General features: G+C 46.5%; 3 protein-coding genes across 4 annotated transcripts in view; all 3 read left to right on the top strand.

Moving 5' to 3' along the window:
* The window catches only part of hyal4 (hyaluronidase 4), a 7,085-nt gene extending 2,095 nt beyond the window's left edge, over positions 1-4,990 (top strand). For both annotated transcript variants that reach the window (XM_037450419.2, XM_037450418.2), the window contains exons 2-4: positions 866-1,855; positions 2,630-2,719; positions 3,143-4,990. In XM_037450419.2, coding sequence (XP_037306316.2) covers positions 899-1,855; positions 2,630-2,719; positions 3,143-3,637 — 1,542 coding nt within the window. In that variant the 5' untranslated portion in view covers positions 866-898 and the 3' untranslated portion in view covers positions 3,638-4,990. The remainder of the gene's footprint in view (positions 1-865; positions 1,856-2,629; positions 2,720-3,142) is intronic.
* A 1,073-nt stretch (positions 4,991-6,063) lies between these two features.
* Positions 6,064-9,314, top strand: spam1 (sperm adhesion molecule 1). The gene is made up of 4 exons (XM_037450421.2): positions 6,064-6,156; positions 6,878-7,803; positions 8,106-8,195; positions 8,713-9,314. The coding sequence occupies exons 2-4, from the start codon at positions 6,886-6,888 to the stop codon at positions 9,040-9,042; spliced, it is 1,338 nt and encodes a 445-aa protein (XP_037306318.2). The 5' UTR covers positions 6,064-6,156; positions 6,878-6,885; the 3' UTR covers positions 9,043-9,314.
* Positions 9,315-9,753: 439 nt separating this feature from the next.
* Positions 9,754-13,264, top strand: LOC119195469 (zinc-binding protein A33-like). The gene is made up of 2 exons (XM_062563170.1): positions 9,754-9,886; positions 11,202-13,264. Exon 2 carries the CDS (start codon positions 11,211-11,213, stop codon positions 12,852-12,854), a length of 1,644 nt encoding a protein of 547 aa, XP_062419154.1. The 5' UTR covers positions 9,754-9,886; positions 11,202-11,210; the 3' UTR covers positions 12,855-13,264.
* The last annotated feature ends 4,242 nt before the right edge of the window (positions 13,265-17,506 follow it).

The following is a 17,506-nucleotide window of genomic DNA, read 5'->3' as shown; positions in this document are numbered from 1 at the left end:
GAGCAGAACTGTCTGAAGCTCTGAAAGTGGTTTCAGCTCAAACTGAGAGACCTCGTCCACATCTTCAAACTCTGCAACGAGCTTTGAGAATCCATCCGCTTCCCCCGAGAGCGGCCAGGCAAATTATTTCCACCCCGCAGGGAGGAAAAGTGGCAGAAACACAGAACAAAAAGAGAGAAAAGGGCTTTGATTCCAACCCGAAACACGACTCAGATAAACTTGTGCTACGTTTCAAGAAGTGATGACGAGCCGAAGACCAGCTGAGACTGAATCAAGGATCTTCACTCAAACAGCGTTGAGTTGAGAGGAATCCGTTGCTAGGCAACTCAAAACCAAACAGCTCGATTACCATTTAAACTGAGAGTCAAAGTTTGGCATCTCAACGCCAGTGGGCCCAGAGAAGGACGAGAGCACCGAAGGTCAAAAGGTGAACTGGAGTTCCTGAGCAGCCGGTCGTTGAAGAACAAAAGACATCTGGGTCAAACTCAGCGAGGCTCCGAGACGTAGCGAGAGAAGCTGTGTCTTAAATCATATTGAAAGCAGGAAATACGGCAATGAGCACCACTCCCCCTCAGAGGCTGTGACAGTAGAATAGTATTTGTAGTCCCTGAGGGATGGAAGCCCGGCCCTGTTAGCAGCAGCAACACTAAAAGAAATCTTTTTCATCCTTTGATGTAATCTGTAAACGTCAGAGGAAAGATTCAAATCCATCATGAAATAAGATGGATAGTAAAAAGAAGGATTTAACTTCTGCAGGATGTCGGTCAGCGTGATGTTTCCACAATCACAGGGAAATAAATGGGAACATTTTGAGCGATGGTCAGATGAACTTCTCTCAGTAAACATGAGTTTATTCTGTCTTCAGGATGATTGACGGCTGCTCCTCCTGAACCCCAGGATGCATGTGGTGCCGGTGGGCGGGGCCTCCTCCTCCCACCACGTCGTCCCCGTCGCCCTCACCTGCTCCTGGCTGCTCCTGCTCTTCCACGCCGCCTTCGGTCAGAAACCCGCCAAGCTGCCTCTGATTGGCCGGAAGCCATTCATCGCCGCCTGGAACGCCCCCCTGGACATGTGCACCATCAAGTACAACGTCACCACCAACGCCCACCGCCTCTTCCACATCCACGGCAGCCCGCGCGCCAACTGGACGGGCCAGAACGTCACCATCTTCTACGCCAACCGGCTGGGCTACTACCCGCACTACACGCCGCAGGGCGCCGCCGTGCACGGCGGCCTGCCGCAGAACAGCAGCCTGGACCTGCACCTGTTCAAGGCCTACCAGGACATCAAGCACTTCATCCCCTCGGAGGACTTCCGCGGCCTGGCCGTGATCGACTGGGAGTTCTGGCGCCCCCAGTGGTTCCGTAACTGGGACAAGAAGGACATCTACCGGTGCAAGTCCAAGGAGCTGACCGCCAGGGCCTACGTCAACGTGACGGCGGCGCAGGTGGAGGAGCTGGCGCGGCGGCGGTTCGAGAAGAGCGCCAAGGCGTTCATGCAGAGGACCATCCAGCTGGGGACGCGCCTTCGCCCCAACGGGCTCTGGGGGTTCTACCTCTACCCGGACTGCCACAACTACAAGCTGCACGAGCAGAACTACACGGGCTTCTGCCCCCCGGTGGAGGGGCAGAGGAACGACGAGCTGCGCTGGCTGTGGAACAGCAGCACGGCGCTCTTCCCCTCCGTGGCCTTCAGGAAGACTCACACCAACAGCGCGGGGAACCTGCGCTTCTCCCAGCACCGGATCCGCGAGTCGCTCCGCATCGCCTCGCTGACCTCCAGGGAGTACGAGCTGCCCACCTACGTGTACCTGAGGCTGGGCTACCGAGACGAGGCCATGGCCTTCCTCACCATGGTGAGATGATGTGTATGCACACACACAGCTGTAAGCCATGAGCCTACATCTGAACATCTGTTAACTACTCACACAGAATAATGTGAGACCCCATGAAGTTACTTCATAATTCATTCAATCATTAAGGAGGATGTACAAAGAAAAAGCAGCTAAACTGTACAACTTAATGAAGACTTACTGATTTAATTATTGTCATTTGTTTCATTTTGTATTATATGCCAGTTCTTCTTCTGATATTGAACAATGTGAAGTAAATATACTTGCTGGTACACATACCTTTAGTAAAAGTACAGCAGTGCAAAGTACTCATGACGTAGAACTGCCACATCAAAGAATATGTATTATCAAAAGTTATGAACTCATTCTTCACGCCACGAGTTCTAGAGACAGAGTCTGATGGATCACTGCCCTCTGGTGGAGATCTGATGCTCCATCAACACCTCCACCAATAGCTCAGCTGCTTCATCACTAACAATACATTCATTAGTACGTTCTTTTCAACAGATTATTAATATGTATGTAGAGTATGATAAGAAATATTTTTTCCAAACTAGATTGTGATTTTTGGTTCCTATATGTTTGTATAACTTGACAGATTTACATATTTCATCTTATTCTTCTACTTCTTCTTTAATGTTTGGTTTATATAATAAATGCTCCTTTCAATGTAGTGATGAAGTGGTGAAGTTGGTGGTTAATGGTCTGTTCATGGTGGAGTGTAAGCATGTGTGAGATGATGTCATGGGTCTATGACGTGACGTGTGTCTCCTGCAGAAAGACCTGATCTACACCATCGGGGAGAGCGCTGCTCTGGGAGCGGCCGGCTTCGTCATCTGGGGCGACCTCAACCTGACCTCGTCCAGGGTGGGTGTCCCTTCTACTGAACTCCACCCTACCCTCCGTCAGCTGGCTGTCTCCATTGCGACACAGAGATCACGTCCTCCATTTGTTGGTTGACGGGCATTTTGAAGCCTCACATTAAGCCCCGCCCTAAAGCGTCACATGCTTTATGGTCAATTAGTAGAGACTGAGACCATAAACTCATGTTTATAATGTTTACTGAGGGGATAAATCAAGAAAGAAGTAGAGTCATTTTCCTTCAATGCTTTAGGGCGGGGCTACTGTGATTGACTGATATATGGCGCCTCGACTTCACATTCAAATATGCAAATGATATTTATCGGTTCTGAAAAAAAACACAATATGGCGACCGTCGTCATGCAGGATGGCGACGGTCGGCATGGCGACGGCCGAGATCACCGACCTTGTGCCTCTTTGTCTCCGCAGCACAACTGCACCAAGGTGAAAGCCTTCCTGAGCCGCCGCCTGGGCCAGTACATCACCAACGTGACGCGGGCCGCCGAGTTCTGCAGCGACTTCCTGTGCCGGGGAAACGGGCGCTGCGTCCGCCGGGACCCGCTCTCCCGCCACTACCTCCACCTGAGCACCGACAGCTACCGCATCCGGCCCGCCGGCGACGGGGACTTCGCTGTCGCCGGGTGGCACTCGCAGCGCGAGCAGCGGCTGCTGGCCCAGAGGTTCCGCTGCCACTGCTACGAGGGCCACGAGGGCGAGCGCTGCGACAGCCTCAACGAAGTGGGGGAGGACGACGGGCCGCGCGGGGGGGAGGGAGGCGAGGACGAGCAGGACCGGCGGAGGACGGAGTGGGAGGACGAGCAGGGCGAGCGGTGGGAGGCGGGGGAGGGCGAGGCGCCGTCCACCGGCTGCAGCGTCCCCCTGACGCTGCTGATGCTCCTGCTGGGCCTGTCCACGCGTCTCTGACAGGGACAGGTGTTCCCTTTCAACCCCTCCCTGACGGAGGGTGTCCCCCGTTAGGCCCAAAATCTGCTTGTTCAGTGATTCAAATACAAAAACGATGTCACCAGCTGGGTGATTTACTTCCTCTCGTTTTCACTCCCAACTCGCCTGTTACCCTTCCTCGGCCAGGTGGTCAGAGGCGCCATTCCTTCAAGTTCCGTAAGAAAGGAGAGACGTTTGTAACGGACGAGTTGAACAAACCGACGCAGGACTTTCTCGGAGGGGGGCCGCCGCCCTCAATCGTTGCATTTGAAGCCACGACCGCTTTCTTCCCAAAGTTTTTCTTTGGGAAGAAGGAAGGCGATCGCCCACTTGACATCACACGTGAAGTGTGTACTGCTCTAATATTATTAAACTCTCTTAAAAACGAGTCTGTTCTGCACAAGTGGAGCGCATTTTGTAGAATGTCATCGACTTGTCACACAACCTGTGTCCTCGTCCACATGGATGTGTGTAGACGTTTGTTTTACCTCACAGGAGATGAATGTCACCACGTGTCAGCCCGGAGGAACCAAACCCGCGGACCGCTTAGTTCTGATGCACAGTACCGAAGGTACGACACACACACTGAGGAGGACGTAAAAGACGCACAAACAGCAGCTGAATGTGACTCGGAGGCTCGTGGACATAAGAAGGATCATCTGGTGCAAAGGCTTAGAGAGAGATGACTGATGCTGACTGAATGAAGGTTAAAAAGGTATTTGGGGATAATCGTTTGATACAAAAGAGACCAGAAAACATGCGGTTAATGTTAGAAATGAAAACAGAACAGGAGAAATCATGCGAGCGAATGACGAAGCCGAGAGAGTTGGTGTAGAAAAGGAGAAGAGGAGGGGACCAAGGACGGAGCCCTGAGGAACTCCAGTATATAGAGGACAAGCAGTTGTGGAGGGTTATTTCACCTTAAATTAAGTTGAGTGTTTGTGTCTGTTTGATTATTAACAGTTTCCTTTTACCACAACGTCGATCTTTCTCTGACCTTTTTCACTTCTAATGACCTAAACTTTGCCAAAGGTTAACCGTAGAAGAGGATCTTTCTTTTGACTTCTGAGCCCTTGTGTGGGTCGACTATTAGAGCAGGACTCCCACCCAGCAGGACTCTGTTCATGTCCCTTATGTAACCAAAAGTCATGTTCTAACGTACCATCAAGGACACTTGTTTATTCAGACTAGTTGGGTTTCTGTAACTTCGACCCCGATTCAGTACGTTCAAAGCTCTCTGGGGAAGTTTCTGCACTACACGTTCTTTCTTCTGAAGATTGTGAAGCTAAAAGGCAACGAGGGTTATGAGCACATGAATGTAAATGCACTGCAAATAAAGACTTTACTTCAGTACGTCTGTGTTCTATTTGTATTCTGTGCATTTGAAGAGATGATGTTATTAATAATAATATAATTAGATAATCAGAAAAAACTTGCAACATGCCAGCGGCACATTTTAGTATTTTACCCTCGCAATAACTTCTTCTTCTTCATGAAATACAATAATTACAATGCAGTAATTCTATTATAACTCAAATAAACCTTGAAGAGGTTTCTTCTCATGTGAATGAACAAATGAGGAAATATCAAAAGAGATTACACAAATACGGCCCACTGAGAGGAAGACGTTTCTCCCGATGACTCAAGAAAAAATACCACATGTTAAGAACATTTTGTGTTTCATCTCAGGAAAACTTGTCAAATGCAGAAACTGCTGAAGACTAAAGTCACATATCGTTTGTTCTTGAAGGTTTTTAAATCTATTTTAAATAATACGACGTAGATGTGATATTTGGTTTGACAAATTAAACTTTTTTTAGATTCAGCCAGAGAAGCACCAGATCAAAAGTGAACTAAAGAGTGATCAGTGGAATCAATTCAACCACATTTCAACGGTCCCAACAGTCAATAATGTGATCAATTAACAGACCTGCAAACCATGAATATAAAACCAAAGAAATATCCGGGTCTTTAAGATCCTGCAACGATGAGAAATCATCTCGTTTTAAACTATCCTAAATCATTTATTACACAATATTCTTTAAGGCTCAGGAACACTTCATTAAAAAGTAAATTCATATCTGATGCCAATAAAATATCTATTTGAATATCATTTTACATTTTACAAGACTCGTTCAACCCTTTAATAGAATGAAGTAATAACTGGACAGGAAGTGCTCATAAGCTCCGCCCTCCGTCGACGTGTTTACACTTCAGATGTTTATCTTTGACTGTTTCTCACAAGTTCATGAATATTCATCTGCTACCTCGAGTAGTGCCTGTAAATAACACTCTGATCGAATGAAACAGGTTTAATACAACAAATAGTGTCATTTAGCTCCTGATCAAGGCCCCGACCCCCCCGAAACCCCCAGCGGCCTGCGTCAGGGCGGCGGTCAGATAGCGATCGATCGCAGGGAAGAAACCGCTTCCTTCGACACGTGAAGCAGCAAAAACACGCCACGAAGTTCAGACACGTCCATCCTTCAGAAGAGAAGCAGGTAGGAACCCATGGCAGCTTATGAAACATTGTGTGTATATATAGAGATATAAGAGATATATAAATACAGCTCATTTTGTAGCAAAATTTGAATATTCGATTGATTTCATTTTCATTTTCAAAAGAATCGGTTCAATTGAAAATGTTAAAATGGTTTTCTTCATTTGGATTGTTTGGATAATATATAAAATATTCTTATCAAGTATTATGTTTATTAATCAAGACGTTTCTTGAGGCGTGTTACTTTATTTATAAGAGACCTGACAATAAATAATTCCTATTAATTTTTCTCTAAGAAACAAACAATCTAACCAAAACAAGAAAAAACTAAAACAATCCAATCCAGAACAAATTATATTTTCTCAACAAACCAGCTGTACTCGGTCAACTAAATCAACGGCACATAAACTTATAGAGGTACATTAGCAGAGACTTCCTGTTCACCGGCTGCGATAAAAAACAAGATGCCGACAGTCGCAACTCAACTCGAGGCTTCTAACCATCAGCCGACAAACCGATTGGAGACGTCAGAATGACTGTAGCCCCTCGTTTAGCACCGTCTATAGACCGTTCATAGACCTAAACATGTCATAAACACACATGAGCATGACATAAACACGTAGAGACCACATTGGCTCCCACAACCTGATGCACGAGTCCCCAAACAGTCCGACACGTTACGACTCAACCTCATCTGTTGCCTTTCTTCCATCCGTCCACAGCCGCCACGATGGCCTCTTCGTCCTTGTTGTGCCGCCTCACCCTCTGTCTCATCGGATCGGTCGCCACGGGCCTCGCTCTGCCGCTCGCGGAGCCGCCACTGATCCACGACCACCCCTTCGTGGCCATCTGGAACGCCCCCGTCGACCAGTGCCGCCGGCTCAACATCCCGCTGGACACCTCGGCCTTCCAGGCCGTGACTACGCCGGCCGCCGTGCCCCGTCAGTTCCTCACCATCTTCTACGAGGACCGCCTGGGTCTCTACCCCAAAGTCGACGTCGCCAAACACAAGATCTACAGAGGCGGCATCCCCCAAATTGGAAACCTTGACGAGCATCTGTCCAAGGCCCAGAGTCAAATCAACCACTACATCGCCCAGGATTCCTCGCCTGGGCTCGCTGTCATCGACTGGGAGTCCTGGCGCCCCCTGTGGGATCAGAACTGGGCGTCAAAACGAATCTATAAGAAGCTGTCCATCGCTCACGCCATGCGGGTGGCCCCTTTTTTGTCGTCCAAGAGAGTTTCCGCGCTGGCTAAAATCCAGTTTGAACGCGCCGGGCAGCGCTTCATGGAGAAGACCATCAGCCTCGGGATCGGCGAGCGTCCGAGCCGCCGATGGGGCTTCTACCTCTTCCCCGACTGCTACAACTACGGCTGGAAGAAACCCGACTACACCGGGAAGTGCTCCGCCAAGACCCAGAAGCAGAACAACCAGATGCTTTGGCTGTGGGAGCGCAGCACCGCCCTTTTCCCCTCCGTCTACCTGCGGCAGGAGATGAGGAACTCCCCCAAGGCCGCGCTGTTCGTCCGCAACCGGGTCCAGGAGGCGCTAAGGGTGGCCGCGCTGCCTAAACGCCCATACACCATGCCGGTCTACGTCTACGCCAGGACGCTGTACCGGGACCAGAACCAGAACGCACTGACCCAGGTGAAGCGAGCGGAGAGTTACCACTAGGAACCTTCATCATGTGTTGAAATGGGCAGTCCCCTGGTGGACAAAGGTCAAGTTGAAAGTCTTTTAACTGGTTATGAATCTGTCTCATTTTAATCCTGACCATCTATACTACCTTCATCCATAAACAAGTCAGGTTCGGTCTCAAACAAGTTTGGATTCTCGTGGAATCCGGGGGCTTCTTTTCTTTAACGTTTACTGCCATTTCGGGTTCACATAGATGCAAGTCAGTCAATACAAAGCTTTCTGAACTGCTGTGTGATTTAATGCTCTTTCAGACGGACCTGGTGAGCACCGTGGGAGAGTCTGCAGCTCTGGGAGCTTCAGGGGTCGTGATGTGGGGAGGAACCAAAGACTACGACAACAAGGTAAACACACCTGGTCATAAGTACCAAAACGCTCTTTTTCTCCCCTTTAGAGACTCAGGCTATGAGAACATTCTGTAAACTCTTTGCAGGTCCAAAAGGGGAAATACGAATGACCAGGCCTTACTCAGCAAATACTTAACCTGCCTTTGTTTCCTGTTTCAGGAGGAACTGACAGCTGTGACACTGCAGTGTTTGTTATCTCAACTAACAGATGGGAAAAAACAAACTAAAACGCTTTTCTGTCTGTTGTATTCTGTCTGCGCATTCGTTCTGCGTGACGGGGCTGTTACAGCGGTTTGATGTGTAGTTTCGCTTGTAGACTGGATTCATGTCATGACATTCGGCTTCCACAGAGAACCATTTCAATGCAACGTGCTCTGTAGCTCCACCTGCAGGTCGGCTCTTTGTGGTGAAAACACTTTCTGCTGGATGGATGGAAGTTGATGCACACTTTTACACACACACACACACAACAAACTGGTACCCGACCGAGCTGAGTCTCCTCCCGTCTCTTCAGGCCGCCTGCGAGTCGCTGTCCGAGTACCTGACGTCCACCTTCAACCCGTACGTCGCCAACGTGACGGCGGCCGCCATGCTCTGCAGCCAGGTCATGTGCCAGGGGAGGGGCCGCTGCGTGAGGAAGAACTACGACTCCGCCCACTACCTGCACCTGAATCCCGCCCACTTCAGCATCCTGCGAGCCCACGGGAAGTTCGTGGCCATCGGTCTCCCGTCCGCCGCCGACCTGGAGGTCTGGGCCGGGAACTTCACCTGTCAGTGCTACGCGGGGCGGGGCTGCTCCCCCAAACTGTCCCAGCCGACCAAAATCATGCGCATCTGGGTTTAAACGGGAAACCATTTCCATGAGCGCCCCCCCCCCCCAAGCCACACATTTCATTACTTTAATGAGATGATGGGCTCGTCTCCATTACATCGGTGATTCTGTTTGTTTTAAACAAGGGCAGACATTAAGTAAGACAATTTTACATTTTAGTCAGCATTGTTTAATGTTTCTTTCCCACATCATTTAAATACTGATTAATTTTAGATTAACCCAGAGCTGTAATAAATAATAATAAATTAATTCCTGAAAACAAACATTCTTTTGGTTTCAGTGTGTCTCTATGTGTGTCGATTCGTATTCGTCTTTGTTTCATGGCTGTCTTTAAGTGCCGATAAATCACGATTAAAAGTTTGTTAATGAGAAATCTGTGTCTGTATTTTGGAAACCGTTGTTTACTTGTATTTTTTTTTTAATACTTGGAGGTTGAACATGTTGAACATGTGATTCTTCCTGCTGTCCTTGTGCACTTTGCTCTCAACTCTCCATCATTTCATGTGTTTGAAGTGACAACAATCTCACAATCTGTACACAAGGAGTTAAAATATAGATACACATTAATGCAGCAGGAATATTAATCTAGAAACATCAGATATAAAAGTAATTTTTATGTTGTGGTGAAATATTTCAATCTTATGATACAAGTTCTTCTCCTTCAGAGGAGGATGTGAGTACTTCCTCCTCCCTCCCTGAGAGGAGGAGGACTCAAAGGCAACATTGAAGTGAAAGTAAAGTAGTTGTGAGTGAAGTAGAGCTTTAGTCCAGACGAGCCTCTCTGTTTCTCTCCAAAGAAACAACTGAATCCAGCAGCTTCTCATCAACAACAAAACAGGATCTGTGACAAACTCTGGTGAGTACGCTGCTCTACAAAGACTAGATACATGAACTAAACATCTGCTCCACGTTTAGTTCACACCACAATCTGACTGTTGGACGTCTGCTTTTATCACATAAAGAACATTAAGCCGTAGAAATGTGTCCTTTAGATAAAACATCAGACAAACCAAACCACAGAGACTGAACTCTGGATAGTTAAAGTGAGACGGAACACAGTCACAGCTAGCGTTAGCTTAAGCTAACTCACACACCGGTTTCCTGGTTGGAATTAAGACCTCAGCTCCACCCAGACAGGAAGTTCCACTCAGGAACTTTTTATTTTGCTCTGGTCCAGGGCCGGGTCTAGGCAGGGGCATGAGGGGCCTGGCCCCCTAAAATAAATGTTGTGCCCCCTCAAACTAAATTGTCAATTAGACATGGTAAAAGGTGCTGGAGCACAATGCCACCTCAAGATTTGTGGCTGCCCCCTTATACATGCCTGTCTAGACCCGGCCCTGCTCTGGTCCCTCAGATGCTGCTTTGAAACAAATAATAAAGTCAAATACCTCCCACGTATATAACAGTAAATCACAAATGTGTTAATTCTACTATTTCATGTAAAAGCCCACTTTTAAATAATATGAAATATACATATTTGATTCTATACTGATTAAATGATGCCATCCAGCCATTAGACTAATGAACCATTGCTCTGTTATCAGTGAGCTCTCTTTAATGTTCCCTGATGAATAAACAGCAGCTCGTTCCCAAACCCAGCAGTGGTAGAAGTGACAGCAGGCAGCGATCAGCCAGAGGTCGCCTTACAAATGATGTTAAACCACAGAGAACCAAAGTCTGTGAAACTCCATGTATTACAGGACCATCATCTACCACACGCCACTAGATCTGTGCACCTGGAGGAGGTCAAACACCTGTAGAGGCAATAAAAAGTTATACATGAATTCACTGCTGTGCTGTCAGTTTCATCCAGTTTGATGACTGAGATTAAACATGTAGAACAAAGAGCATATTGTTTTAGTTTAGTGACCATTAAAACCTGTCCGTGTCCACAAGTGCCACCACAAGGACATAATACCTGAGGGGCGTCTTCATGACGTTACGGACGGCAGTAATGTGGTTGCTATGGTAACCAGAGTCGGACTCTCATTGACCCATGAGGTTCTGGAGCAGCTACTGGACCTCAGAGCTAAAGATGCTAACGTAGCAAACCAGTTCATCTTCAGCCTCATAGACGCAGTCGTTAAGAGGAATACTTGTTGATTGTGAACCATCGTTTTATTATTTTAAACAAATAATCAACATTGTTGTTTGTCCAAACTTGTCCTCAGAGCGTCGATATGTCTGCTGCCAGCTGTCTGCTGACTGAAGATCAGTTCCTGTGCTCCATCTGTCTGGATGTCTTCACTCATCCAGTCACCACACCATGTGGACACAACTTCTGTAAAGCCTGCATCACTGACCACTGGGACGTTAATGTCCCGCCTAACTGTCCCAACTGTAAAAAGCTCTTCTCCACCAGACCTGAGCTGCAGGTCAACACGTTCATCTCTGAGATGGCTGCTCAGTTCAGACTGTCAGCTCAACAGAAAGCCAGCAGCAGCAGCTCAGAGCAACAAGCTGCCCAAACAGGAGAAGTTCCCTGTGACGTCTGCACTGGAACCAAAGTGAAGGCCCTCAAGTCCTGCCTGGTGTGTCTGGCCTCCTACTGTGAAGCTCACCTGGAGCCTCATCTGACTATGTCAGGTCTGAAGAGACATCAGCTGATGGACCCTGTGGAGAAGCTGGAAGCCAGGATGTGTACGAAGCACGATAAACTGCTGGAGCTGTTCTGTAAGACCGACCAGATGTGTGTCTGCATGTTCTGCACTGTTTTAGACCACAAGAACCATGATGTTGTTCCTCTGAGAGAAGAATATGAAGGAAAGAAGGCCGAGCTGGGGAAGACTGAGGCTGAAGTCCAGCAGATGATCCAGAAGAGACGACTGAAGATTCAGGAGATCAAACACTTAGTGAAGCTCAGTGAGGAACAAGCAGACAGAGAGGTAGCAGAAGGTGTCCTGGTCTTCAGCGCTCTGAAGGAGTCTGTTGAGAGAAGCCAGGTGGAGCTCATGGACACCATCAAAGAGAAGCAGAGAAAGACACAGAAAGAGGCTGAAGGCTTCATCAAAGAGCTGGAACAGGAGATCTCTGAGCTGAAGAAGAGAAGCACTGAGGTGGAGCAGCTCTCACGCTCTGAAGACCACCTCCATCTCCTCCAGAGCTTCAGGACCCTGAACACTGCTCCACCCACCAAGGAATGGACAGGAGTCAGAGTCAGTCCACCTTCATATGAGGGGACTGTGGTGAGAGCTGTGAACCAGCTGGAGAAGAAGCTCAGTAACCAGATGAAGAAGCTGCTGGAGGTCGAGCTGAAGAGAGTCCAGCAGTCTGCAGTGGATGTGACACTCGATCCTGATACAGCAAATCCTTACCTCATCCTGTCTGATGATGGAAAACAAGTTAAACCTGGAGATGTAAAGAAGAATCTCCCAGACAATCCAGAGAGGTTTAATCGTTGTGTTATTGCTTTAGGAAAGCAGAGTTTATCTTCAGGTAGATTTTACTACGAGGTTCAGGTTAAAGGGAAGACTGACTGGGATTTAGGAGTCGTGAGAAAGTCCATCAACAGGAAGGGATTCATCTCAGCGTCTCCTCAGAATGATTACTGGACCATATGGTTGAGGAATGAGAACGAGTACTTAGCTCTTGAAGACCCATCAGTCCGTCTCTCTCTGAAGTCCCGGCCTGAGAAGGTGGGGGTGTTTGTGGATTATGAGGAGGGTCTGGTCTCCTTTTATGACGTTGATGCTACAGCTTTGATCTACTCCTTTACTGGCTGCTGCTTCACTGAGAAACTCTACCCACTCTTTAGTCCAGGTCTAAATGATAATGGTAAAAACTCTGCTCCTCTGATCATCTCTGCTGTCAATCACACTGAGTAGAATAAACTTGTTTAAAGAGATTCTTTCATAGATAATTGAACAAATCTATATTATTGATCTTTTCAGTGTGTACGTGTTTGATTTTTCACCTTTATGTTTTTATTCCTCTTAATTATTTTTTGTAAATGTTTGACTTTGATTTGTCTCGTTTTGACTCCAACACACAGATTTTAAACCACTGATGATGATCTGATGTATTCTGATTTATTATAATAACTCCATCATCTGACTTTAGTCTCAAATAAGAAGCATTCTTTAAATCCGTATCTTGGGGTCAAATTATGTTTTATTTTCTTATTATTGTATATAAAACACATCATATGTTGTCTTTATTGTACTGTCTTCATGCACCTTCCGCCAAGACAATTTCCATGTATGTACAACATACTATGGCAATAAACGTTTCCTGATTCCTGATCCTGATCATGAATATTAGCACAAATTATTGGAAAAAGGAATGTAGAACTTATTCCTCGGTTTGTCATCATTTTCAGGTGGAGGATCTCAGTCTGGTTCGTTTTCTGAGGTGAATTAAAAATGACTTTTTTTCTTATTGGTAAATAATGAATAAAAAGAATCAGCTTCTGTGACCAGAGAACAAACAATTGTTCTTTTATTATTGAATTTTTCTTGTCGGATTCGTCTTTTATATTTTAAATTTAGTTACGTGCTTTACCCAAATTAAAGTTTCTGTGATTATTTGTAACTTTCCTGTGACGGTGCGTCTGTGAGCAAGTGTGAACCTCTCCGTCTGTCCCTCATGTGTCTGCAGAAAACTTCATTTATAAAACAGAAGCATCTTCAGAATTCCTTAGTCCTTCTGAAAAAGATCCTGATGATGTCTGACCTGTAAAATAAGATAATGAATATCTTTTTAGAGTCATATCTGACTCTCAGGTCTTTTCTCGTTTTTTTCCAATTGCTTAAGCACAATTTTGAAAACAGGGCTGAAGTTGTCCAAACACAAAATAAGATTCAAACAACTAGACACACAAGCAGCAGAACATCTCAAATCTTTTGCCAAAGGAAACACTTCGTTCAAAATGAACAATTAAGTATAAAAACCCATTTCCGTCACTGTATGCCACACGGTTGATAAAATTGGACTCTGTTTGAACCAGTTACACAAACTTAAAACACTTTTACACTAACTATTCTTTTCTATTGATATCACCTGCTTGATTCTGTCAGAGATCTTGTTACAGTAGATGAATATGTCGACCAAACACAACACCAGTACTGCACCGTAATGAAAATATATATAGTATTTCTCCACATTGTAAGCATGTCTACGTACACTACAAAAGAACACATACAGCAAATGAAATGCAGAAAGAAGAATTCATCTCACCATCTCGTGGCCTGTAGCTGGATGGGACCACAGCACTTGGTCCACATCGCAGGCTACCTCTCGCCAGACAGCGAGGGAAAAATCTTCTTGAATCCATCCTCTCACAGACCCTGCATCAATCTGGTTGCACGTCTCCTCCATGGCTCGAATGAGGGGCTGGAGATCGCAAACCTTCCACCTCCATGAAGAGAAAACCTCCTCAGTGGTGGATGGAACTGGAGATGATGGGTGATGTTGAAACCAGTTTTGGACCAAAGCAGATCGGTGTCCCAGATGACAACGTATCTCATCTGCTCGGCCTCTGTCTGGTCTTCTGGTGTGACAATGTCATGTAGTTGGTCGTCATGTAATGTGAGGATGTGGTTTGTGTTGTATGGACGTGGCATGGCGGTGGAGGACCCATTCTCCGTAATAGCCTCATGGTTTCATTGGATAAATTAGGCCCTTTTCCTCCATGGGCTCCAGGTCTACCTCTCCCCCTCCCCACCACTCTTCCTCTTCATGCAACATTACCTTCCATTTTTGATGAGGACAAGTACACTGACATATTTTTTAAGGCAGTGTGTAAAAAAAGCAATTAAGTGACATAATCTAAAATGTCTGTGTCTAATGGAAGTTCTTTAAAGTACTTTAGTCTGAGCTGAAGGTTTGTCTCCTGTAGGGGGACTCAGAGCTCCGTCTTTAACCACAGACCATAAACGCACAGACGGCAAAACCCGGCAGCTCTAATGATGCCCTGCAAAGAATCTTAAAAGATGGCACTTAATCTATAAAAAACGAAACTGAGAACCGGACGACTCCTTCAAAGCGTGAGAGGTAAACTGCATCTTTAATTACTATTACTTTCAAAAAGTGGATACCAAAGCTGTCCATATTTCTACCATTTTGATGAAGAAAACTGGCCAAAATGCAAGTAAAGCAGTTTGAAGAGCAGCCGATAATTTATGTAAAACTCTGATGTCATAAAGGATCAGAAAGAACAAGCGACTGAGATTCATTACTCAGTTGATTGTGTGACTTTTCAATTCTCACGTCTCAGACTGAACAGACGCTGGGTAGCTTAGCTTCGGTAGCTTAGCTTAGCATAAACAAACTCAAACTAAAAGGACAGAAGTCTTCCCATAGCTGTGTAATAAATAGAGCGCTCTTTGTAAAATAAGAGGCGTTCTGTGGTGGAATGTGCAGATTCCAGGACTGATACCCACATTGTTTCGTCGTATGAATGAATTCCAGAAGACAGTGAGATTTTATGTCACAACCCATTTCACGTCCTCTCATCCATATTCAGGAGCGCTCGGCATCAGCTGGTCCTCCAGAAGAACCCAGTGTCGCTCGGACTAACAGCCGCCTGTTGTCTGCTGTATGAATATTTCATATTATGGGATGCTTGTCGGGCTTTGACTTGAAAACGTTTGGATGTACTTGTTATGGACACTGAGGGGTTTGAGGGGACCTTAAAGTAGCTCAGATACTGAGCAGTGCACATCAGGTGCAAGAGGAGCAACTTGAATAAAACTACTATGTTGTAAAAGTACAAAAAAAGAAACGGCAGTACGACCAGTTTCAGATTTAAAAATAATATTAGTTTTAAAATCAGTTATGTTCATTGGCTAATTTGATTAACTTACTTCACTGCCCCCCCCCCCCCCCCCCCCAACTCTCTGAGGAAGTGGTCAGAGAACTATAAAGTCTAGCTAATAGTTTTCCAGACACTGTGTTACTAAGGGGGGGGGGGTCACACTGCTCCTTCAGATTGAAGCTGTGGTGTAAAGGGGGGGGGGGGCAGTGTTGTTGTCCCAAATCCTCTCCTTTGTTGGTGATTGCAGCAACATTTCTAGGTCACCGGCTGTGAGTGGTTCCTCCCTGGGGGGAGATTTACCCCCCTCCCCACAAATCAGATGGGAAATATGCTCCCAGCATGGGGAACCTCCCCATTCCCATTTCTGCTCGTAATTATCTTTAACCTTTGACCCTTATCTCCCAACAAATGAATGTTCTATCAAAGGCGGAGGATGGATTTAGAGAAGGACTTTTATGTGAAGAAGGGATCACAGTATGTTTAGAGCCACTCAGAGGTACTGCATGCCCCCCCCCGCAAACAGCTTCATCTCCGTCCAAACAGAGTCCTTCGGAAAAGGCCTAAAGTGTCTCCTTTTGTCCTCTTGAGGAAGCGAGACGGGTTTTCAGCCTGCGGATGTGAGGGGTTTGTTGGGCGGGAATCAGATCACTGCGGCCCCCATTAAAACTCTTCACTGTAGAAGAAGAGCACAAAGCAGGGTCTGCTTTTGGGCGGGACTACTGTGATTGACAGGTCTCTACCAGACACGTACACCGGCGGCACGTCACTGCTCAAAACTTCCAACATGTTAACTTCTGTTTATTGATTGCGACACAACTCTCGGAGTTGGGGGGGGGGGGGGGTCTATGAATGGTCTATGATTTATTGTCCTCCATCACGTCGAATTCCTTCCGTGCTCCTGTTTTGTTCTGCTCTCTGAGCGTTAACCCGTCCTCCTGAAGGGATTTCCTCATCAGGGACAATTGTCTTCTCCCAGGTTGGACATCCAAAATCATGGGGTATTAATCTTGTCTCACATGAAAGCACACAAATACAATCACGGCTTCTTGGCAGCAAGCTTTCTGTGGAAATACTGCACGTTACTTTTTATTTTAGGCAGGCTTTATTTGCCGTGGGAGCCTGACTCCTGTCCACCAATCAGAGGGCAGCGATTTGCAATCCGCCCAGGACGTCCGTCTCATCGCAGAAAACCGCCCTGGGAGCAGTTTGGGAGAAGGTCAGTGAGCCTCAGTGTACCCGTCTCCCCATTGTTGTGAAAAAATGGGGCGGTCTAATTACTGGAGCAGCAACGGGGTTCGCCAGCTCCGTCTACAAAAGAATCAAACAGTTTGGTGCCAGAGAACAAATCAAAGGCAAACGGGTGATTAGAGGAGAATGTGGGCCACGTCAAGGAAAATACAGAAAGGATGCCGTGTCGTTTCCCACGGCTCTAAATGTTATTAACTAGGCCCGTGGCCATTGGATGTACTCACAGCTGATTACCAACCCTACCGCTGATATGAAGACGGCTTTACCCACAAACCGACCTTTGAACAAGTGAACTGTAAAAATGTCCTGACGATGTGGTAAAAACCAGAGGCCTCGCTATGTAGCAAGGGCGGGACGCACACACACACACTCACACATCATTTCTCTTCTCTTTAACATTGTCAACAGCAGTTTTTCAGATGCTTCATCCACGTATTGTAGCGTGCATCACTGACGAGCTTGTAAAGCTCCTGG

The sequence above is a fragment of the Pungitius pungitius genome, chromosome 6 (genome assembly GCF_949316345.1).
Source record: "Pungitius pungitius chromosome 6, fPunPun2.1, whole genome shotgun sequence".
Taxonomy (NCBI): domain Eukaryota; kingdom Metazoa; phylum Chordata; class Actinopteri; order Perciformes; family Gasterosteidae; genus Pungitius; species Pungitius pungitius.
The sequence above is the reverse complement of the archived record's forward strand: the minus strand, read 5'-3'. Positions and strand labels throughout refer to the sequence as shown.